This window comes from Mytilus galloprovincialis, chromosome 9, assembly GCF_965363235.1.
Source record: "Mytilus galloprovincialis chromosome 9, xbMytGall1.hap1.1, whole genome shotgun sequence".
Lineage (NCBI taxonomy): Eukaryota > Metazoa > Mollusca > Bivalvia > Mytilida > Mytilidae > Mytilus > Mytilus galloprovincialis.
In genome coordinates, this window is record NC_134846.1 from 40453091 (window position 1) to 40477881 (window position 24791).

At 30.9% G+C, this 24791-nt stretch overlaps 1 protein-coding gene across 1 annotated transcript; it reads left to right on the forward strand.

The window, feature by feature from the left end:
• The first annotated feature begins 639 nt into the window (after positions 1-639).
• LOC143044999 (uncharacterized) lies at positions 640-19261 on the forward strand. Its single transcript, XM_076217278.1, has 9 exons — positions 640-716; positions 2167-2439; positions 3530-3793; positions 4269-4316; positions 5918-5968; positions 10785-11090; positions 11571-11651; positions 12162-12237; positions 15713-19261. Exons 1-9 carry the CDS (start codon positions 659-661, stop codon positions 16125-16127), a joined length of 1572 nt encoding a protein of 523 aa, XP_076073393.1. The 5' UTR covers positions 640-658; the 3' UTR covers positions 16128-19261.
• The last annotated feature ends 5530 nt before the right edge of the window (positions 19262-24791 follow it).

The window sequence follows — 24791 nt, forward strand, 5'->3', positions numbered from 1 at the left end:
GAGACATAATTACGTAAAAGGTATAGCAATCAAATATCTCGGTACTGCCTTCGACAATGAGTAAAACAAATAAGGACAATGATGTGTATATACGATCTTTGTGATCTTTATGTGCAATATTAGTTTAGTTAAGTTTATTAAAGTATTCGTAATCAAAAATAGTGTATCTTCGTATAAGATATTTTATAAAAAGAAAATGTTTGGAGAAAAAACAATGACACAAAAAATAACAACTATAGGTCACTGTACGACCTTCAACAATGAGCAAAACCCAAACATCATAGTCAGCTATAAAAGGCCCTGAAATGAGAAATATAAAACTATTCAAACAAAAATGTCATCATGAATCAATAACAAATAATAGAAGAAACACATGCATTTCCTTTCTGTGATCTTTTTGTTTTGATTATTACAAAAAATGTATCCCTTACAAATGACTTCATTTCAATAGTAAACGTTGTTCATTAAAATTTTCTAAAGTTGCAATTTGTTTGAATTGTAAAATAAATGTACACTCACATAGTAACACGTAATAAATCTATTAAAATAATTGATGACAAATCATTTATGTTTCATAGTCAAGAGTTTATTTCCCGTACACATACATGTCTACTTAAATCTTCCTGGTTGACACTCTATCTATATACCTATTGACAAGATGGTTAAAATACGGATATACTTTGTATGTGAAATTTTATGTTTAGCAAAAGCCATAGGTTAGTCATATTGTTAATCAAACTTATACCATAATTATCATGATAATATGAAACGGGGTATTTTTGTGTCAATTTAATCATTGTCAAATGTAGCATTTACTTAAACATTAAGATTTATACAACGTTCTAATAAAAATTATTTCCTTTCTAACTATCTACAGTCTATATATAGTACATGATACAGTGTGATTTACTTTAAATTCTAAAGTGTTTTGTTCATACAAATAATAATCGATGCGTATTAATATTATTTTCGTCTTACAAGCATGCATTCGTAAATCTAATTAAACTTTGGTACTGTTTTAAAACGACCTTTCATATCACGTTTGTTAGATAGTTATGTTACAAACGGCAATGACGCTTAGATTTTTGTGAAAATTTTAATTGATTGGTAAGTTTAATTTCATTTTTAAAAATAGGCGAACGGTTATGAACACAAAAAACAGTTGCATTGTAGTCATTGTATGATAATTTCCGTTTCATTCAATCGTTGCTGTGGTTGTTTTTTTGTTGTTGTTTTTTTTTACATTTCCGTGCAAGAGGTCCGAGACCACAATTGTCGTCCCTTGATTTTCGTGGTCCACTAATATAATCCCTAGTGTTGACAGTGGGTTACTTGCCAATATTTTTATACCCCTTCCAAATTCATTTCTCCATGTGTTATGCCTCAAATTGAAAGTAGGGGGGTGGTAAATTACACAATTAAAGAACAGTCTAAACTGAAACAGCAATGGGTTTTTTCGCCGTTGCCCCAAAGAGTAGGAAATCCTTGTTAAACAATTAATTTAGTTTACAATAACAATACAATTATATTTTAATATTTGGTTACATTTGCAGCATTTCATTCCTGCCTTTGTTTAATGAATTGTCTACACTTCCCCTATTTTTTGAATTCTTTTTCTATGCTACATTTATGAATTTTGAATTATATTTACGTTTCATCAACGTTTTGATTCATGTGCCTTATCCAGCAATAGTTTGCGACATATACGTTTCAAATATTCGTTTGATAAGAACATTAAGCGGACATAAATTATTCATTTTGGTCATGCATGAGATATCACTTTTTTACGGAAATATTCCTTGTCCGAAATCGATCTTATTTCAAAAAACTTTTAGACAAACATTATAAAAATAATAAAATGATAAATAAAAACTTCAAGGATATTACACGTATCGCATCAAATCATTGAAAACCAATATATTTAAAAACTGTGCTATTAAAGATATAAAAATATAAGAATTCATATAATATGAATTATTGACTGGCAGAAGACTCTACCGACACAATATTTCAAAGAAACACAAACGCACGCTACCCACCGATAGAAAAAAAAATACAAATTCGACGTAGATGAACTGAAATATTAATTGTTAAACATATAAATAAAGTACACCTAACAGTTTGTATTTACGGATACTTATACGGTTTTATGATTTTTATTTGTAGAACCGCCAAGGGTAACTTTATGTGAAAACTCTGAACAAGACTATAAGATAATAACCTGTCCTGAAAACAACACAATTAGTTTGAAATCGATCACATATGGTGAATCTCCATGCAAGGATGCAAACAACAATCGCATATGTCATTCCAATATAGATAATTATTTCAACGATCATTGTCTTGGAAAAAATAATTGTACACTTCCAGTGGGAATTTTGTCAAATAACAGTTGCCAACCTCCACCAAGACGATTAAAAGTCAAATTTAAATGTGATAGTAAGTATTACACAATTTTAAATGTTCAGTTCATGGATGTTTTTATATAATCTATATAATAACTATTATGCATAAATGAAGGTGTGAGGTTTATGTCAAGTCAACGAAACAACTGTTACAACTTAAACAAAACATCTAATCACCAATAATAATGAATTAATTTCTAAAAACAACAACAATATATTCTATGCTTTGTCTCAAGAAACATTGAGACTTTCTAATATCTCTTAATTTTGTTTTTCAACATTCATGAATCAAACAGATTATCTGATAAGACATTAGTTAAGCAATAATTATGAATAAACCAAATCAAAGGTAAATGAATAACTTACTGTATAGTAATGCAATTAAAGGAAAGCTTCTTATAGGCTCGTATGTAACTGGTATGAAAACATTACAAAATAACAAAAATACTGTAGATGGGGAACTGCAATATTGTTAACTTAAGCATTGTGGTCATGCAAATTTTGAAATGTAACTACATGAACCAGTTTAAATCAATCGTTATCAATTGTGCTAACACTTACATTGTTTTCTAATACATCTTTCAGTTTTCTTTCAGTTTAGGCTAAAAGTAAAATAGACCATCAACATATTATACTCAATCACATATTATTATTCGTTGTTAATTAAAAAAATAAAGAAACTGATGTTGTCAACCAAATATATATATATTTATATAGTGAACTTCAAAAAATATATAGCTGATTATTATAATATATAAATATAATAGGCAATACGGACATGGATTAGAAAAGTTATTTATTTCAAAATTCTATTTCATAAATTTCCCTTTGTATAGTAACATGAAATTATTTTTTCTAATTAATGATCTGTGTAAAATTTCCCAATTTGTCACGAGAAGTAGGTTTTTAAAAAAACTCGGTTACCCTTACTATGCTTACATTATATAATATTTGTGACAAAAAAGAATCATGATGGTAAAATCTACATTTTGGAAAAGTACATTCAATGAGGAAACATATAGTGATGATCCACTTCAACATATAAACATATTAATATCACTTATGAAATACAATCATTCTCATTGTCATGTATTGAATCGTTGAGTGCTTTTTTGTGTCTTTAGTAAAATTTTGGTGGGATAGACATTTTGATTACACATATACCTGTGCAAATTCGTTAGCGGAAGTCAAGTGTTCTTCCGGTAAAATACGAATTAAAGACGTAATATCCTACAGTAATGCAGAAGGATGTGATGATTTGACAAAAGACTGTGCCAAAGATCGTCTTGAACACTTATGTGATGACAAACGCTTCTGCACACAAGATACAACTACAGACTCCTGGCTTTTTCATAAAAGATACGCCAATATTTACTATTATTGTAAAAGTAAGCAAAATATTATATTGTATTGAAAACGCGCCATGAACCAGTCAAAACACTACCATTATAATCTCGAGAAATAGATAAAAAAAAATATGTTTCAAACTTACTATGCAGCAACATGTTGATGATCTAAAAACAAATGTATTCTTTCAATGAATCTAACTTAAATAAAAGTATACCATTATAGTCTGACTTATAGTTTTTGTGTTTCAATATTGCTGTCTTGTTTATCCAAAAATATTTTTAATAAACATAACGATATTTAAAAATAAATGAAATAACACTTGTTCACATAAATGAAATATCTTGCTGGTGAATTGGTAGATAACGTTTCATTATTATTTTGATTTTTTATAACTAGTATGTGTAGTTTAGTAAATTCCTTTGTCTTCTTTAACGAATTTATGTTTATAAGTATCATTTGTATTTTTTCATTCCTTGTTGAAATAACATTGTAAAGTTACCCATTTCTTTGTAGGTCCATCCGATCCTGAGGTTACAGAAAGCATACTAGGAACATCATCAGGTCATATTATGTTTCAATTTCGTATTCAATCTGGTTTAAGCTTGAAATCGAAAACAACTAAATACGGATAACATTGATAAGCTTTCAGAAATTCAGGAATTTCGGGCTAAACCATTTTTAAGATTTAACAACAGTTACATCACAGTTATCTTATACCTAGTAAAATTAAATTCTCAAGAGAAGGTAAAAGAGGGGCAAAAGATACCGGAGGGACATTCAAACTTATAGATAAAAAATAAACTGACAACGCCATGGCTAAAAAGGAAAAAAAAACAGAAAATACAGAACATAAGACACAACTTAAGACACAACATAGAAAACTAAAGACTAAGCAACAACAAAAAAACACTAAAACTGGGTGTGATCTCAGATGCTCCTGAAGGATAAGCAGACCCTACTCCACATGTGACATCCGTCATGTTGCTTGTGTTATTACAAACCCGGTAAATAGTCTAATTCGGTAGGTCACATTCGTGGAAAGTGAACGGGATTGTAGTTCCGACATAAGGGCCATATGCGATATCATCTGTGAAACGGATATTCCGTAACGATTAATCTACTCAAGATGGGGTCCGTAAAATTTACTAAGGGATTATTTCAACTTCACCATTTGTAACTCTTGGTTTAAAGGCTTCCTTGTGAGCAGCGATCCTCTATCGAGGGAACAATGAACATTTTTTTTAATTATATATTTAGTGAGAGAACATCATCTATATGGCAGAAAGTACAGTTAAAAGATATTGCAAACTTCTTTTCTTTCTTACTAAAAAGTTTTAGTATGAAGTAAGCCTCATAAAAATGAAGAAACAAGTCTGCAAGAAGAGGAGCACATTTGGTTCCCCTGAGAATGCCGATTTTTTGGGTGAAAAAACACGTCCTCCAAACGTAACAAATATGTTGTCAATTAGAAAATCAAGCATCTTGATAATGTCAGTTTTAGAAAAACAATTGTTTGAATCAGAATGATTTTTTTACAAAGTAGGATTTATCCCCCTTTAAGACAAGATACTTGTATCTACGTTGAACATTCTTTTTTTATGAAACAAAGCTATACCAACTCTTTCAATTTGTCTTTTAGTTTTGAATGGGGAATACTTATGTAAAGTGTAGATACGTCATAATGTTTTAATACTATTGCAAGATGAAAGAGTCCTAGAATGTATGTAATGTAAAATATCTTTGGATTTTTTTAGTATCCACATCTGATTCATGTCACCTTTAAAATAGGCAGTTTCACGATAAATTTGAAGCCGGTCTTTGATTGCCGATAAGATTTATTTTAATAATTTAGAAAAAAAAAGTTTCGTGGAGTACTTTGAAGGCCCAGCAATATACCGTTGTTTGTAAGGACAATTATGTAGTGTAGGTATTCAATACAGTGATGGAAGACCCACTTCTTCATCTTTGGTTGAAATTCCCATGATTAAACTTTTCAGCCATTTTTCTTAACACAAACTTTCCTGATCTGCCTTCCTCCTCCTCTAGTTTTTCTTGTGTTTTCAGTATTGTTTCTTTTTATCTCTTACTTTTTTAACGTTATTCTATCATTTTATGAAGAGCAAATAACCATCGTTTTCCATTTTTGTTATTTTCTTATTCAGATCATACACTTGATATAACTACTATCTCGACTTCAAATACTATCACTGAAGGTAAGTTGCTAATCATCTTTGTTTGTTTAATAAAAACATTAAGAATACTTTATATGAATGGAAGAAATTTAGTATATCTTCCTAATAGCAGTCTATATGTTACAGTAAATAGGTGAAATTAGGAATAACAAGTAATTACTAAAATTTAGAAATTACAAGTAATTACTAAATTTTAGAAATTACATGTAATTCCTGATGCACTTAGTAAATACAAGTAATTCCTTAAACAGTCCAGTTATTACCCGTAATATTTAAATGATTTTTACACCTGTTTACTAACTGTTAAAACAATGTTGTAACATGGTCAACTGATAAAAAGTTATGCTAATACCTACAAGAAGATCAGTGAATACTCTTAGAAAGTGATCAACCTAAAATGTTATTTTTTGTTATTGGTGCATTAGCTACAAGATATAAAACAAATTAAATATGATTTTTGTGTTAAGCCATTAATGAAAATGATACAGTGAAATTATAATTAACTCTTAGCAGGCAATATCACTGGTTCTATTTTGTTTAATAAGCCGTGAAACAGGGTTGATGAGTTGTGCACTTGCAAGTTAATAATTGGACCTCTTTGAATATAAATTAATGTTAATTTGGAAAAAACTACGTTCATCTATAAGTAATATACGATAAAAGTATTATTTTAAAAACTTTACATCAAGATCATATCTTATGATCATAAACAAGCTTCTGCCCAAGTTTGGTAGAAATCCAGTCACAGTGTAAAGATAATGTTAATTGGCATGAACACTATAAACAAGTCCATTTATGAATAAAATATGGATTTTATTTTTACATAATTTATGTAAACTAGTATATGTCAATGTATGGCCTTCAAGACTTAGCTTTGGCTCACACCGACCAACAAGCTATAAAGGCCCCCAAAAAATACTAGTGTCAATCTATTCAAATGGGAATACAGTATATAAAAACGAGAAACTAGAAAAACTAATGAACCATTAAGTAAAAGGAATTTAACTTTTGTCATTGGGCAAGTTGAAAGGCAAATATAAACAAGAAGCTCTCAAGATCCTGAATCGCTCACCTGATTTTGTTTAATTGATTCATCAATCATGATATATATTTTTGAGTTATAATGTATATCAGTGTTTGCTTTAAACTGCTTCTTATTTTTTTGTTTTGGTCATATATGCCACAAAATAAATATTTAAGTTATGTAGAATATCATCAGATATAAACAAAATTTGAACTTGATCTGCAATTTGTCAAGATAAAACGTTATACCAATTCTGAAAGCAATATTTACAAGCATGAGGGAAAAGTGTGGAGTTAATTTTCAAAGTTCAAAGACCACAACTTTGCACAAAATCACCAGACTGAAACAAAAATTGAACTTCATCTGTAACTTGAATTACAGGCTCCTGACTTTGTACAGGCACATACATACAGAATGTGGTGGGGTTAAACATGTTAGCAGGATCCAAACCGTCCTCTTACCTGGGACAGTGGTATAACAATACAACATAAGAATGTATGCCAGGTGGAGATTTTAATTTAACAAAATTATGAGATTTTAAGAATTATCAACGGCAAGATCATTTAATCAAATTTGGCATAATCGAATATCTATCATCAAAGAGAGCTGGCGAAGTTGCCCACAAACTTCCCACAAATGTATGTCTCCATTTTGGATTGATATTAATGTCTTGCATGCTGATTTTTAGGGAGTTTCAAAACTTATTAAACCTCCATTTTCCTGTTTCGATTCACAAACTCTAAAGAGTATGCACTTTTGATGTGCCTTATATTCCGTAATTCTTAAGAAATCCCTAAAAATCCCTACCCCTTTACTTTCTTATATGGTATCTAGAAATACGTCTTTAATTTTAAAACAAAAAAATGAAGTCCGTAAATAGCTGTAAAAATTACCAAAAAAATCAGTAAATACCAGTAATCACTGAACCAACTAGTAAATACATGTAATTACTAAATTGGCCAGTGATTACAGGTATTTACTGAAATGTTTAGTAATTACGTGTAATTCCTAATTTCACCTATTTACTGTAACATATATATGTTACAGTAAATAGGTGAAATTAGGATTACGTGTAATTACTAAAATTTAGGAATTACATGTAATTCCCGATGCACTTAGTAAATACATGTAATTCCTTAAACGGCCCAGTAATTACTAATTTAAAAATGAATTTTTACACCTATTTACTAACTGTTAAAACAATGTTGTAATATGGTCAGCTGATCAAAAGTTTTGGTAATACTAGGAAATCAGTGAGTACTTTTAAAAAGTGATCAGCATAAAATGTACCTTTTTGCTATAGGTGCATTAGCTACGAGATTTGAAAAAAATATATGATTTTTGTTGTTGTTAAATCATAAATGAAAATGGTAAAGTGAAATTATATTTCACTTCAGCAGCCTATCAGTTTCTATTTTGTTAAATAAGCTGAGAAACATGGTTGATGACTTGTGTACTTGGAAGTTAATTATTGGACCTTATTGAATACATATTCATTTGACCCTCAATTCAACCCCTAGCTGAAGATGGGTTACCGATGTATTCAGCTATCAAAATGTAAGGGTTTCACAGAACCCAGTGTCTCGCCTGCTTTTGTTGTGAGTCGCAGGTTCAACAAAAACAGGGAAAAAATTATTAAAATTTTCCCCTAGATACTATCTTTTGGCTAGTTCTGTAAGAAGCTTCTGTCCAAATTTGGTAAAATTTCCGATTGGTTTATGAAATCCAATAAATGTTTTAAAAACTTTAACTGCAGAGTGTATGTTATGTTAACTGAAAAAAACTAGTCCGTTTTTTATAAGTAAATATACGAAAAAAGATTTTTTTTACTAACTTTACTTCTGGATATTATCTTATGATCATAAACAAGCTTCTGTCCAAGTTAGGTAGAAATCCAGGATATTTTGAGAAGGTTATTAAAATTTAAAAAGCTTCAACCACAGTGTGAATGTAATGTTAACCGTCATAAAAACTAAGTCTATTTATAAGTAAAATACGGAAAAACTTGATTTTATTTTTACCAAATTTACTTCTTGAAATTTATTTTTTGATCATAAACAAATGATAAATATAGATTCTTCCACTGCATCGAGTGTAATACGATATTTATCCACTCGAGACAGTAGAAATCCAGGATAATTTAAGAAAGTTATCAAAATTTAAAAAAAAAACTTGAACCACAGAGTGAATATTTGTGGACGTCGCTGGCGCCAGCGGCGGAATTAAGGTTGGTTCGCTATGTCTCGCTTTTGCGACAAAAGTAGCAGGCTCAACAAGGAAAATAATGTCAAGATTAAAAGTCAAAGAAAAGGGATAGACCATTTAGTTGACTTATTCAATCCACAAAAAGATTATTCTCTTTCAGGTAGAAACGATGATAAAATTTTGTTGCAGGTATATAAGCTTCAGTTTGGAGGTCTTGAAAAACTCATAAAAAAGAGACACACATGCAGAAACACGGAAATATGAAAATGTGACTCTTAACGCCATCTATTTGTATAAATTTGCTTGTGAAGAATGTCATCTTCATCGTGAATCTCTGACAAAAGAAGTCATAGTTAAACCTATTTTATAAAAGAAAAAGACTCATGTCATTGGCCAAGTTGAGTTGCAAAGTATGCCTGATGGAGATTTTAATTTAACAAAATTATGAGATTTTAAGAATTATCAAAATCATTTAACCAAATTTGACATAATCTAATGTATATCTTTAAAAAGAGCTGGCTAAGTTGCCTATAAACTTCTAAAAAATGTATTTCTCAATTTTGGATTGATATCATGACATTGTCTTGCATGCTGAAAATGATTTTTAGGGAGTTTCAAAACTTATAAAACAACAATTTTCAAGTTTAAATTCACAAACACTAAAGTGTATGCACTTTTAATGTGCCTTATAATCCTAAATCCTTAAGTAAGCCCTAAAAATCCCTACCCCTTTACTTTCTTATTTGATATCTTGAATTATGTCTTTAATTTTTAAACAAAAATATGAAGTTAGTAAATAGCTGTAAAAATGACAAAAAAAATCAGTGAATACCAGTAATCACTGAAACAACTTGTAAATACATGTAATTACAGGTATTTACTGAAATGTTTAGTAATTACATGTAATTCCTAATTTCACCTATTTACTGTAACCAATACAAAGAACTTACTGTGGATTCATTTATTTTCGTGGGTACCAATTTTCGTGGATTATGGAAAACTTGCAAGTTCGTGGATATTTAATTTCGTGGTTTTGCCGAAGTCTACATACAAGCCTATAGACAATTTGATATTCGTTGAACATTTTATTTCGTGGTTCACCAGTACCCACGAAAGCCACGAAAATTGGTATCCCACGAATAATAATGAATCCACAGTAACAGAAACAAATAACAAAAATCGAATCATCATAATTATGTATACCACAATACCTATATTATAGTCATAAATGTACGTTAAATGCGTGACACACAAGGGGGTAATTGATGTAGACATGGGTCTGCAAGCCGGTAGAATGGTAGATATTTTTTTCAACAGCGAACAAAGGATGAACTATTTTATGATCACTCATTCATCGCTTTAACAACTTTTCATTTGCAGTTACCCGCATTACTGATAACACTATGCGAAATAATTTGACAAATCAAGGCAAAACAAATAGTGAAAGATTTCACAACTTATTTCGAAGACAATATTAGGGAACATATTGTTTACTGGAAGAATTTGGAAGTCTTTGACACCGTTCATTTGTATTTTTACGTTAACTTAGGGAATGAAAATTTGTCTTAGATATTTTAACCTAAACATTATTATTTTGTTTTCTCTAAGGTGACCAGCGGGCTGTACTGGATCTTGATGACAATCACCGGGTAGTAATTTACCAACATTCGCTCAACCGAAAGCTGTACCTGTGTAGTTTGGGATGGGATGACAATGATGCTAAAGTTCTCTGTAAATCTCTTAACAAAACATTGATAGGAAACGCTAAGTTTGTTGAGAAATTGTCGGAAATACCAACTCATCCTTATTCAATGCATTGTGATGGACATGAATCTAGTTTGTTAGCATGCAATTTTACAGAAGATGAAAACGGTTGTAATAAGACTACCGTAGCCGGTGCCGTGTGCAGTCAAGGTACAATAAGGTGTATTAACTGAATGATTATGAGGAATTGAATTAATCGCAACCCGTGTCAATATTGAATTTAAGGTGGTTATTTTTCTAAATTAAAAGTTAACCAGTACTATTTACTTTAAAGTCAATAAATATATATAGTAACGTAGGAAATTGATTAACTGTTACAACTTCAGTAAAAAGCTACAAATCATAAGCGAGATGACAGGTATCGCTAGTAAAGCATGATCTGCTCATATCCTTCCGGAATTACAAAGAGTGTTCCTCATTATTTGTGGGTAGCTTAGTCTGTCTTGTGGTTTATTGAATAATTATTGATTCGTCATTTTGTCGTGTGTATTGATTTTCTTGTCTATAACATTTCCAAATTATCTTCAATCAAGCAATCGTCTTGTTGTTATTATATATTTCAACTATATTACTCGCACATTTAACCGTTTATGTAAACTATTATAAATATTTGTATATTGTTTTCCATAGGTACCGACATACCAGCGGAAGGTGTTACGAATCCTTCTTCAAATAAATTGAGCTCAGTAAAATCAGGATTTCCAACATTAGGTATGCGTTACATTAAATTTATTTAAGCAAGTGTGACTTCTTTTGAATAACGTTTTATTTTGAGATAAACCTCACGTCCGATTAAGTGTTGATAAATTGGTTAAAAATTGTGATTCTGAATCAATATTTGATTTTGAATTCAATTTTACAATTTAGTTTTGTAAATTTTGAAGAACAGATCGAAATGGGTTTAAATTCTTACTAAATTCACGAGTAACATGAAACACTCCAGAATCAACAAGATGATGCTTGACGATAAAAATCGATAATAACTTACCAAAACCATACTGAAAAGTAATAGCTATCAATCCGTTTATGATTTACGTTCATGAATACAATATCACTCAAAGATGAATAAAAGTGTCTGTGTTGAAATCAAATTAACCCACTTGACATGTATATTCACGTTTAATTGGTTTTAACTCAATAATAACAAGAAGTCTTGAAATAAAAAATAAACATGTAAGCAAATAAAAGAACATTATATGGTTTTTTTTTATATTTTACTAGGAGTTGCTGTAGGAGTACCGGTTGGTATAATTTGCATGATCTGCATTATTGTTGCCGTCGTGCTCATCAGACGAAGGTATGATATAAATATGTAAGAAATTAGAATGGGTAAAAATCATAAAATATACTTGACGTTCATTTGGCACTACATATAAAAGGGTCGCTTAATATCAAGTATGATATTTCGAACAATGTATAGACCATAAAACAATAAGTTTTGAAATATTCTATTAAAAGTATCGCATTATTATTTTTTCCCAAATTGTATAGTGTCTGTTTGGGGACCAATACGTTCGTTTACCTTTTAAATCTACCAAATAGGTTTTGTTGTAACCATGCTCACTTTTGGAAAGTACCATAGCTATAAGGGTGAAGGTTGGTACCTATTAAAACGTTTAAATCCGCTGATTTATTTGTACCTGTAATATGTCAGGAGTCTGATGTGCAGTAGTTGTCGTTTGTTGGTTTCGTTTATTAGTGTTTCTTGTTTCTCGTTTTTTATATAGATTAGACCGTTGGTTTTCCCGTTTGAATGGGTTTACACTAGTCATTTAAGGGCTCTTTATACTTGCTGTTCGATATGAGCAAAGGCTCCGTGTTGAAGACCGTACTTTGACCTATAATGGTTTACTTTTACAAATTGTAAGAGATTTCTTATCGACACTCATACCACATCTTCTTATGGCTATTGTATATAGATATAGGAAGATGTGGTATGAGTTCCATTTGAGACAACTCTGTTTATATTTAAATGTCCATTGTTGACATTTCAAAACACAAACCGGCGAAAAGATATTTCATTTTTGGTACCTAAATATTATTTCATTGGAAACAGGATGGAAAATATATTGCGTACAAAATAACGACACAAATATAGTCCTTTAAAAGCTGATTTATACAGAGTTAATTTAGTAAATGGTCCAAGTTATGAATGTGGGTGTCCATTAGAAAATTCAATTCATTAAGGTCTTTCCTTTCTCAAACTGACACCGCGTAACAAAAAACTTTACCTTGTAAGAGTTATCCCCCCCGAACACTGTTTTTCTGTTTTTCTTGTTATCTCTAAGGCTTCGCAACCGTATAAGAAACCGACAAATTTATTTTTCCAAATTGTTCGTTAAATCCTCAGGATGTTCTGTTTTATTTTGACCGAAGCTATCCGGAGACTCCATATGAGAGTTATCCCCCCTTTTGTATATGATATAAGTGAAATGCATTTCTAACTGGTAAACCATAAGTGATAGAGACCTAGGGTCTTTTGATTTAAGATCCTTGGTCCAAAAAAATGAAAATTAGGTCAAGGTCAAAGGTCAAGGTCAAATTCTAAATTTTGATTTTGGCTTATTTTCACTTATTTTCATTACCTTTATAAGATATCGACAAATTATTTTTACTAAATTGTTAGTTGCGACATGTCGTAACTTATAAATTTTGGTTGCAAGGGTGCGTGGACAATAAATGGGAGTTTTCGCCCCTCTTATATTTAGAATTATGCGTAAAGTGATATTACTCATGAACCATACATATTAAGGAACTAGTGTCTTTCGATTCGAGATGTTTAGTCTATGACCTTGAAATTGAGGTCAAGGTCAAAGGTTAATTGGACGTTCTAGATTTTGACCTTTGCTTTAAATTCATATTTATACATCATAAAGCCATAGGAACTGACATTTTCAACTGAATTTTAATATTTTCATATCAAAATAGATCTTTATTAGTTGAAAGACCTTCAATTGTTCTTTGAACAATTGGTTTTTAATTATTATTATTATTCTTTTTCTTCCGCCGTTTTCAAAGTCAATTGCCAAGAAAAGTACGCAAGATATCAAAATAATCTTTCGAACCAAGTATCGGGTTAATAAAAGCTATCTTGTATTAAGGGCACCGTAGTGTACTATTTACCTTATAGGAGTTATTTCCCCAATTACAAAAAACACTGTTATCGCTATAACTCATGAACTATAACACTTAGCGGCAAATGTTTTTTTTAAATGTTCCTTGCCAAATGATACAAGTTCAAATAATTTTAACCGAAGCGATCCAGTGACTTATTATAGGAGTTATTTCCCCTTGAATATTTTAATTTTCGATATGCATATAAATCTCATGAACCGTAAGTCGTAAAGACTGCGGGTCTTCAGATTTGAGTTCATTGGACCAAAACTTAAAAATATAGGTCAAGGTCAAAGGTCAAGGTCATATTTTAGATTTTTAAAGGTTTTTCATTTCCCTATAACTATTGAACGGTTATAGATACAGAAAATTTAGGCAGTGAAAAATGATTGGTACTTCAAGGGGCAACTTTTTTATATTATGACTATATTGATTTTACCATCATGTAAGGGACATAACTCCCACTGATGGTTTTTAAAAAGCCATTTTTAGGCAAAACTCTTAAACAAAAGGTCCTTGACCCATAGGGTCTTTTGCAATGACCTTGTGGAGCAATGACCTTGACGAAGGTCACAAGGTCAAAGGTCAAGGTCATCAAATTATGTGGTTTTGGCACTATTTAAACAGTTTTATGTGTGTTTGAATTCAAACCAACCAACCAACCAACCAACCAATCAATCATTCAATCAATTAATCAATCAATCAATCAATCAATCAATTAATGTTTCCGTTTAATGTGTTTCATAAGGGATCCAAGGTGGGTTTTTTTGCTTGTTTTAATTGAGCCTATTAAACGTGTTTAACCAATCAACGTGTTTAACCAGCATATTTAACCAACGTGTCTAACCAACCAACCAACCAACCAACCAACCAACCAATCAATCAATCAATCAATCAATCAATCATTCAATACATGTTTCCGTTTCATATTTTTAATACGGAATCCAAGGTCTCTTTTTTTCGCTTGTTTCAAGAGACCCTATATCAAGTGTTTAACTAATAAACCAACCAACCAACCAACCAACTAATCAATAAATTTATCAATCAACATATATATGATATATTTATTTATGACAGTATAATTAAAAGAAAATGGAAGGAAAGACCTATCAATTATTCAAGAAGAATTGAACTTTAACTTTTTCTTTATATCCACTCTACATAAATTTTAGAAATCACCTCTTTGAAAACATTCAACACTTAACACTTAGTTGCTATTTCCACAGAACATATTATATTTGGAACAAACGAAATTAGTGTTGAACAAAACACAATTCTTTTCATAAATATACATAGTTATATACGCCATACAAACAATTTTTATGATTAATATTGCTGTAACTTAGAGTGAACTCTTATTCAACTGTTAATGTTTAAACATAATATATTTATTGCGTATATTTTTTATATTGTACTGAATTATATAAAGGCTGTCATCTTGAAATTGTGTATATTGTACTTACTTGGAGAGAATTATTTTAAGTTGTTTTCATTTCGATCGAACGTCAATGATGATACTGGTGTGGACGAAACGTACGCCTGGCGTAAAGAAGTATTTTGTATAAGGTCCTACGTGAATATTCATCGCTTCGCGTTAAACTAAACTAAATAAGCAAATATTCATCTAGTGTTATTGAAAACATTTCCTCTACTTACAGATGTAAACTTGAAAATTCGGATAAAAAATTCTCAAACTTCATGAATAACGCAACAGATGAGAACTATTCAGGTCAGCAAGATATAGCACTCCCTCAGTATCCAACCACCAACAAGGTATTGTACAGCCAGGTTCAAAAGCACGACACAGACACGACAAAGAACGAAGACGGACAGGATTGTAGTCATCCATCCAAAGATACAGAATCCCCGTATGCCCTATCTGAAGAAGGGGTATATGACAAGACAGATGATAGAAGGCATGTTGTAAATGATACAGACATGTATAGCCGTACTGTCGATACCGTGTATGATTCTGCTGAACAACACATTAAAGAAGATAGAAAAGAGGAGACCTATGATCATTTTTTCGGTGAGAAAACGGAAGATTATTATGATCAAACGACAAGAACATAAATTGAAGTACTTACAACTGGAATGATTCAAGAATCTCTTCCGCCAATCATTGCGATTTATATACATTGCAAAAGACCCAACATATGAAAGTAGTGGTAGTAGAAGGGTTACACGCATAAACATGTCTGTCGGATATAGCAGTGACCAAAAATATGACTCAGAAGAAAATTTAAACAATGAGTTAAATGGATTGTACGTTTTAGCTTTTAGAAGCTTTTGGTGCAAGTACATTTGTAAATAGTTATTTTATTGTCAGTTCGTCTTTCCAATGTTTGTGTCGGTTGCTTTTACTTTTTTGTCTATGTTTATACTTACCCATTGACGTGGCTCTGTATTTATACATCCCGTCATTAGGCTATGGTAAATTTTGGTATTTTTGTCTTTCATTTTTGCTATAACTGTGCTTGGTTAATATGCCTTTTAATTTATCTTTCTTTACACATTTGCTTGTTTTTATAGTGATTAAGATTATAACGCAATTTTGACTGTTTTATCCCTATTTTTGACATTTTTACCTAATATATCTGTTTGTTTTGTTCACACAGCATTATCAATATAATGGAACTATACGCGACTGCCTTACAAGTGAGAGGTTTGGCTAACTACAATGTATAAAACCAGGTTTAATCCACCGTTTTCTAAATAACTTTGACAGTTGTTATTCATTCGTTTGATGTGTTTGGGCTTTTCAATTTGCCATTTGCTTATGAACTTTCCGTCTAGCTTTTTCCTCGGAGTGCGGTAATTTTGTAATTTTACTTTTGAATCAATAGATAAGTTGTGACACAGAAACCTAATCACATCATGTACATTTTGGCTTTTATTTCATTTTTTCATCCCAATGATTGTTGATGTATAGTATGGCTTTACCCTGACTTTGTCATATTTTACGATTAGAGTAGCTACTTGATATGCCGTTCTCATTCACTGGTATACCAAATTCAATGAATCTGCTTATTCACCATTTCAAGAAATTGCTTACACCTTGGTTACATTTAACTGCATTCTATATGACGGTTTCTCCTTCTCAAATCACTGACTTTATGCGGGGTTGGTAAACTGGCATGAACATAATGCTTTCCTTGACCTCTTGTTTCGGGTAATCACATGTATATTATTTTTAGTTCAGTATCGGTGATAGATTATAAAACGATTTCTGTGTTGTCACTCAATGCACTAATTGTAGTTGATATTATTTAATATTATTTTAAGCTTTTCATTTTTTCTTCGAAAAATCATTTTCTTTAATTTTATTCGTGTGTTCTTTCCGCTCAATTTTAGAATATTCGCTTAAGTTAAGAAAACAAATCTTTAGTTTATCTGTCTGCTAATTTATCCGTTGAATTCATTTGGTGTTTTAAATTGTTCTCCCTTGCTAATTTGGAATGAACTTTCTAAAGATTTAATGCATTTGTAGGAGGAGAGAATGCTAAAATTCCCATTACAAAAACAACAAATAAATCGTAAGGGTTCCGCGGAACCCAGTGTCTTGCCTACTTTTGCTGTTAATTGCACACTGAACAAAATTGAGGAAAAAAATCAATAAAAATATTCCTCTCGATACTCTCTTTTGATTGTAAGAAGATTCTGTCCAAGTTTGGTAAAAATGCAGGATAGTTTGTGAATCTTATAATGTGTTAAAAACTTTAACAGCAGACTGTATGAAATGTTAAATGGAAAAAAAAACAAGTCCATTTATAAGTTAGATACAGAATAAATGGAACTATTTTACAAAATTTACTATGGATACTATCTTATGATCAGACACAAAGTTTCTGTCCAAGTTTGGTACAAATCCAGGATAATTTAAGAAAGTTATTGAAATTTAAAACTAAAACTTTAACAACAGAGTGAATGTAATGTTTCCTGGCAGAAAAAAACTAAGTCTATTTATAAGTAAAATACAGAAAAAATGGAATTTTAGTTTTACAAAATTTACTTCTGGATACTATTTTATGATCATAAAAAAGCTTCTGTCCAAGTTTGGTATAAATCCAGGATAGTATAAGAAAGTTATTAACTTTTAAAACTTTAACCACAGAGTGAAATTCAATGTAATGTTTCCTGGCAGAAAAACTAAGTCCATTTATAAGTAAAATACGGAAATAATGGAATTTTATTTTTACAAAACTTACTTCTTGATACATGTACTATCTTATTATCTTATGATCATAAACAAGCTTCCGTCCAAGTTTTGTACAAATCTATGATAGTTTAGGAAAGTTATCAACATTTTAAAAACTTTAACCACAGAGTGAATGTAATGTTTTCTGGTAGAAAAACTAAGTAAAATACGGGAAAGCAATTTACTACTGGATACTATCTTATGAATATGAATGTAGAAGTCCAGGATAGTTTAAGAAAGTTATTAAAATTTCAAAAATTTTAACCACAGAGTGAATATTTGTGGACGCCGTCGGTATGTAGGATCGCTATGTCTCGCTTTTTCGACTAAAGTCGAAGGCTGGACAAAAAAGGGACAAAATGACGAACAACAGTCTATAAAACAACACATAGAAAACTAAATATTTAGCAAATTAAACAAGTTCAATCAAGAATCTGAGTCAATCTCAAGTGCGCGAGAAGGGTAATGCGACCTTGTTCCACATTTGGCACCCTTTGCTTGCTAATGCAATAGATTGTGTGCGGCATGTAAAACAAATTCTTATATTTAAGATCGATAGATCAAACGTTCAATTTCACTGTTAGTACAAATATATTGTTAAAATACTTTCCGGATTTGCTAAGACTTATAGACGAAAATGGAAGTATTGATCAATGGATTTCGACACTTTGTTGTTTAACAGAGGTCATTTGACTCTCGAAATCATACACAAAGGGCCAATAAATGGGTTGCTGCCTCATTCAGAACACATTCGACTCTCATTCCAGTCTTGAAGCAGATGTTCTAGAAGGAAGCTCTTTGTTGGGTGCTTAGCAAGTGTCATAGACTTGTTAGTTAAGCCTGCAGGATCCCGGAAACTCCTCTTTAAGTTTTGTGAGCATAAATGGACTCTCTTGAAATGTAAACTAAATGTCACTCAGTTTTAATTGTATTTCATTAATTCGCCATTTGGGAGCTATATGTTGATTGTTTAACCATTTTGCTTGGTTTATTTAACGTCAAAGCTTAACTTAAAAAACTAGTTACAAATGTGTATTTACAATTTTAAATTTGAAAATATGACATTGAATTTGTACCCGTACATGTATGTCACTTTCGAGATGTTCAGATTTTTTTCAAACATTATTATATTTTTATTGAAATAATTGTGTTTTAGTTTGATTAAGCTTTCATTTAAAACTAAATTGAAATAGATGACAATCAGTGGCAATTACAGTCATAACAGGGAAATAAAATGATGAGAATAGGTTTCTATTATTTTCCCAGGAATGTTACCAGACAGAAACACATCCTTTCTAGATAATCGGAAACATCTTAACTTTCATCATTAACGGAAATGTCTATTATAATTGTGTGTCTTTTATCTGTTTCTTTTCCTGAGAATTTCCTGACAACATTCAGTTAACATGAATGCATCTATGAACTTAATCTCTGATACACCTATAAAAGCACTACTTTCATAACTTTCATAACTTATGGCAATGTTTGCTGCAATCTTGCGGTAAATATTTGCCACAAGGCTTATTTTTCGGTAATGGTATACACGATGCAATTTCTGGAGAAAGTTCACCGCTTTCTGGTGATTGAGTCATAATGTATACTCAGCATTAAACAGTAACAGTTCCCTTACAATTGTACCGATTAAAATCTTGACTTTTCTTATCTACGTTGGTTTTGCCTAGCCGAGTACCAGGATTTTCAAACAGGGAAAAGGTAACCTGTCGAAAAAAATTATTCCGGAGACGAAAGTCGGTAATATGAAAATAGTCTATAACATTGACATGATCTCTACGGAAGCGTATTAGGGACATAGAAAAAATAAAATTGGCAGTGAACTTTTTTTTTCAAATTCGAAATTTTGACTTTTCAAATCTCGAAATTTTGACTTTAACTTGAAATTTTGACTTTAACTTGAAATTTTGACTTTAACTTGCAATTTTGACTTTTCAAATCCCGAAATTTTGACTTAAACTTGAAATTTTGACTTTCTAAAATCTTGAAATTTCGACTTTTTGAAACTCGAAATTTTGACTTTTTAGAAACTCGAAATTTCCACTTATAAAAAGTCGAAATTTCCACTTATAAAAAGTCGAAATTTCCACTTTAAACTCGAAATTTCCACTTTTTTAAAACTCGAAATTTCGACTTTTTGTAAACTCAAAATTTCAACTTTTTTTTTTAAATCGAAATTTCGACTTTGATCTAAAAATTTCGACTTTTGAAATCTCAAAATTTTGACTTTTTCTAAGTTCTTTTAAAAGTTTGGTGTTAGTATTCAAACACAGTTATTACAATTTTAGAAGGAGTAGAAATGGACGCAAATTATTAAAGCGTCATCCACACATTTTGGCAATTTATATTCAGAAATTGGTTTTCTGAAGGACGCCTCCGGGTGCAGGAATTTCTCGTTGCATTGAAGACCTGTTGGTGACCTTCTGCTGTTTTCTGCTCTATGGTCGGGTTGTTGTCTCTTTGGCACATTCCCCATTTCCATTCTAAATTTTATTTGTTCTTAAATTAAGATATGGATTAGCATTTAATATTGAATTCGGATAGAAAATGCATGTTGACAGAAAACATTTTTTTTCCCCATATTCCATGTTTTAGTTCCCACGACACTGTCATAGGATCGTCAGATCTGAGAACATTTAGTGTCGCAGTTTCAAAGGCCTGTTTGGTTTCCCAATAGCAAGTCACTGACTTTGCCTTGTTTAAACAATGGTAAATCAAGTAGCCAAAAATGCCATGCATATTCAGGACGACAAATGAGCTGCTCGGTTTTCTAGTTTGGGAATTTTGAAATAATTGGCCTTTTTTTCTGGAACATTGATTAAATTCTACAAGTTGACATTCTAATGACACAACTATTAACCCTTGTCTTTATATATTAGAATGAATAAAAGTATGTCGTAATATAGGTGTGTCGGAATAACGGGGTTGTCTTGATACACATAATATCTGAAGTTCAGACTTGAAATATATATTTGAACGTGAAACATATTTAAATTAATTTATTCTACGACAAAAACAAGATTTTCTATCTAAAATAACCTCTTGAAAATGGTTTAGTTTATTAAAATATGCTTATCAAGTTTATTAATGTATATGGCTCTCCGCTTGCTGATATAAATGACTGTGAATGTGATAAACGCAAAACGCAGTATAAATACTATGGAAAAGTCGAAATTTTGAGTTTTAAAAAGTCGAAATTTTGAATTTAAAAGGAGTCGAATTTTTAAATTTAGAAAAAGTCGAAATTTCGAGTTTTAAAAAAAATCAAAATGTTTAGTTTAAAGTCGAAATTTCAAGATTTTGAAAGTCAAAATTTCAAGATTAGAAAAGTTAAAATTTCGAGTTACTAAAGGGGTATAAATTCACGAGACCAAATATGGACGGAAGATACGTTTGTACATTTAAAAACTCGTTTAAGTTGAAATCACAGGTGCGAGACGATATTTTGTAAAACATGTATGTATTATATACTGGATACACTGATAAAAGTTATTGTGTTCTTCGTTTATTATATATTATAAATGTACATATATATATTTTAACCATTCCGATACGCAGTTGTGTCCGGTATCGTCTTGTATTTACACAGTTGAAATATTAACAAGCACTGTTTGGGAAATATACTTTTACATTTTGTGAGTATATATATATATGTCAGTCTAAAGATTTGCACAACGGTACTGATATAAGATGTTATTATACGAAAATGTTGTTATTAAATCGTACATTTTGACAAATATTTCGGCTCAACAAATGGCCTTCTTCAAGTGTCACAAGTTTTAACAATACTGATACATTATGTATAAGGTGTAAAAATAGATCAGTAATAATACAGGTAAGTTTTTGGTCGATTGATTTTAATCCAAAATCCTAAATATCATAATATAAACAAAACACTATAATTCAATATCTGTGACTGTGACACTTGAAGAAGGCCATTTGTTGAGCCGAAATATTTGTCAACACGATTTAATAACAACATTTTCGTATGATAACATCTTATATCAGTACCGTTGTGCAAATCTTTAGACTGATATAATTTGTTCTTTATCTGCATAGTATCGCCTATTCTAGACGATCCGGTACATAGTAAATTTGCTGGTTGGTCTTTTTTATAGACTTTTATAAAAACAATGTGTTTCTTGGAACTACAGATTCTGGAATACATTTGAAACGTACAATGTATGCGTTTTACCGACCTATGGAATACTTGTCCTTTACTGGTATTAACCTAATTTAAAAATTGTATGGTGTTTAATATCGATTTATTTGCATTAATAATTATTAACACATGGCAAGAGTAAAATCTCTTTGTTCTTACTGTGTTATAATCTGGATAATGCACAGCAAAGGTGTGCATTAACTACCTCAGATATACTGCACAGTTTAAATCTATTTTTACCTTAAGGAGCGGTTTCTGGATTTTGAAAGGGGCGTTATTCTATCAAACTAAAAAAAATATCACCGAGTGTAGCGAGACTAAAGACAATATTGACGATTTTAACCTAAACCCGATACATGTACTTTGTCCAATCCAAGGTACCTGTTCGCCCCCACCCCCAAATCCGCCATCTGCCTTGAAATTACGACATTGAACTTCGTACAAACATCGTAGTTTCAAAATAGGAAAAAGAAAGGTTTCTCATTCCTTAATTATTTTTTTTATCTAAGCTGGGACATAAACTTTTTTATTATATTTTGTGTAAAACGTAAATCTAAATCAGTGTTTAAAGTTAGAAAGATAGTTAAAACAATTTTTATTAATTTCTGCCCAAAAAAAAGGAATCTAAGAATATCCGAATAAAAGAAATCTGATTTGGATTAGTTTCAGACTGAATGGAATTTCTAACGACTTTTTGGATATCGATTGCTATAAAGGGACTATTTTGGATCGAATTTAATGAGGATCATAATTAAGTTAGTTTCAAAACGGGGATTAGCTGGAGATCAATCAGACTTCATTTAGATGGACGTGTCTTAAAAAGTAATACAGTAGATAAAAAGAAAATTGGAAGGGGGGGGGGGGGGGGGGGGGGGGGGGGGGGGGGAGTGCGGGACGTAAAAGGTTTTGAAAGAGAAACGTATTTTTGTTTATTTAACATTTTTAATTTAGGTAATATAACATCTTCCTCGGTTCTATTTTTCTCTATGCATATCATTGAGGGAAAGAAATTCAAAAGCAATTAATCTAATTTAAACTCAATAACCCTAAAATAAAGCTTGCAGTTATTTTTTTTTTTTTCATACACCGATTTGAAAGTACACAATTTGTCAAGTCTTAATCGTGACCAATTAAATAAAATTGGGAATAAATTTAACGGAAACGATAAAAATAAATATACCATTAAATCGCAATTTAGAATGAGTCTAAATATATAAAAAAAATATTAATTTAAAACTTACCAAAGTCGTATTTCCCCCTTTCTTTTTTACCTTACAAGAAACTTTCCTATGATCCGTGGATTGCGGAATAACGTCCACATTTCTAAAACGTTCACGTAAATTGATTGCGTCATGTGTTAAAACAGTTATTGGCCAATCAAATCGGTATATGATATTTAATCTGCACAGCACGAGATGACACAATAACCCGAACTCCTACGTCGTTCGGGTTATTGGGTCATCTCGTGCTGTGCAGATTAAATAACATATACCGACTTGCTTGGTTAATAACTATAACATAAGGTTCATTATTGGGGTCAATACATCAAAGTATGGCGGACCAGAAATGTATAATGGATACACAAAGACACCTTTGTGTCAAAATCAACTAAGTATGCGTTTGGGGAAATGTTTAAGATGCTTCGCTCAAATGAAAAGTAATTTAAGTACTAAGTAAATGAGTAAGAACTTTATGATAATTTTAAAACAAGCATATATTATTTAGATTATGATTATCTGAATAAAATATAGTGAATTGATTGGCATGGACAAAAGTGAAACGAAAGTAGATATATAGTCTAAACTCTTAATGCGTATTTAAACACTTTTACAGTGTAATTAAGTAGATCGTATCAAATAAGATGCAGACGTTTGTTTATTATGTATACACATGGAAAAAAAGTATTGCAACACCTTGATTTTTTAAAACTTGAAAAATCAGCCTCTTTTTTTGGACGACATTATAATAAAATATGTGTATAATATTATTGAAACATAGTTTATGATAACATTGGCATTGAAACGAACAAAAAATGTTTGAAAAAAAAAAGATTTATATAACCACAATTTTAATAACAAAATGAAGTGTTTTTTGTACAAAAAAAAGGATTTTACAACTTTTACTGTAGTCGAACTTTACAATGTCAGACATTTCAAAATTGATCTTCAGATGACTGTTCACATCATGGTTGATCGTTATACGCCAAAGAATTAGTACTTTGTGCGCAGCCTCCATTCAAACGGATAACCGCATCTAAACGTCTTCTGATTCCTACCATAAATCGACTAACCTGTTGCTAAGGAAGCAGTAACCATTTCTGATGAAGGACATTGTTTATTTCATGATGTGTTTGAACCGGGGTGTC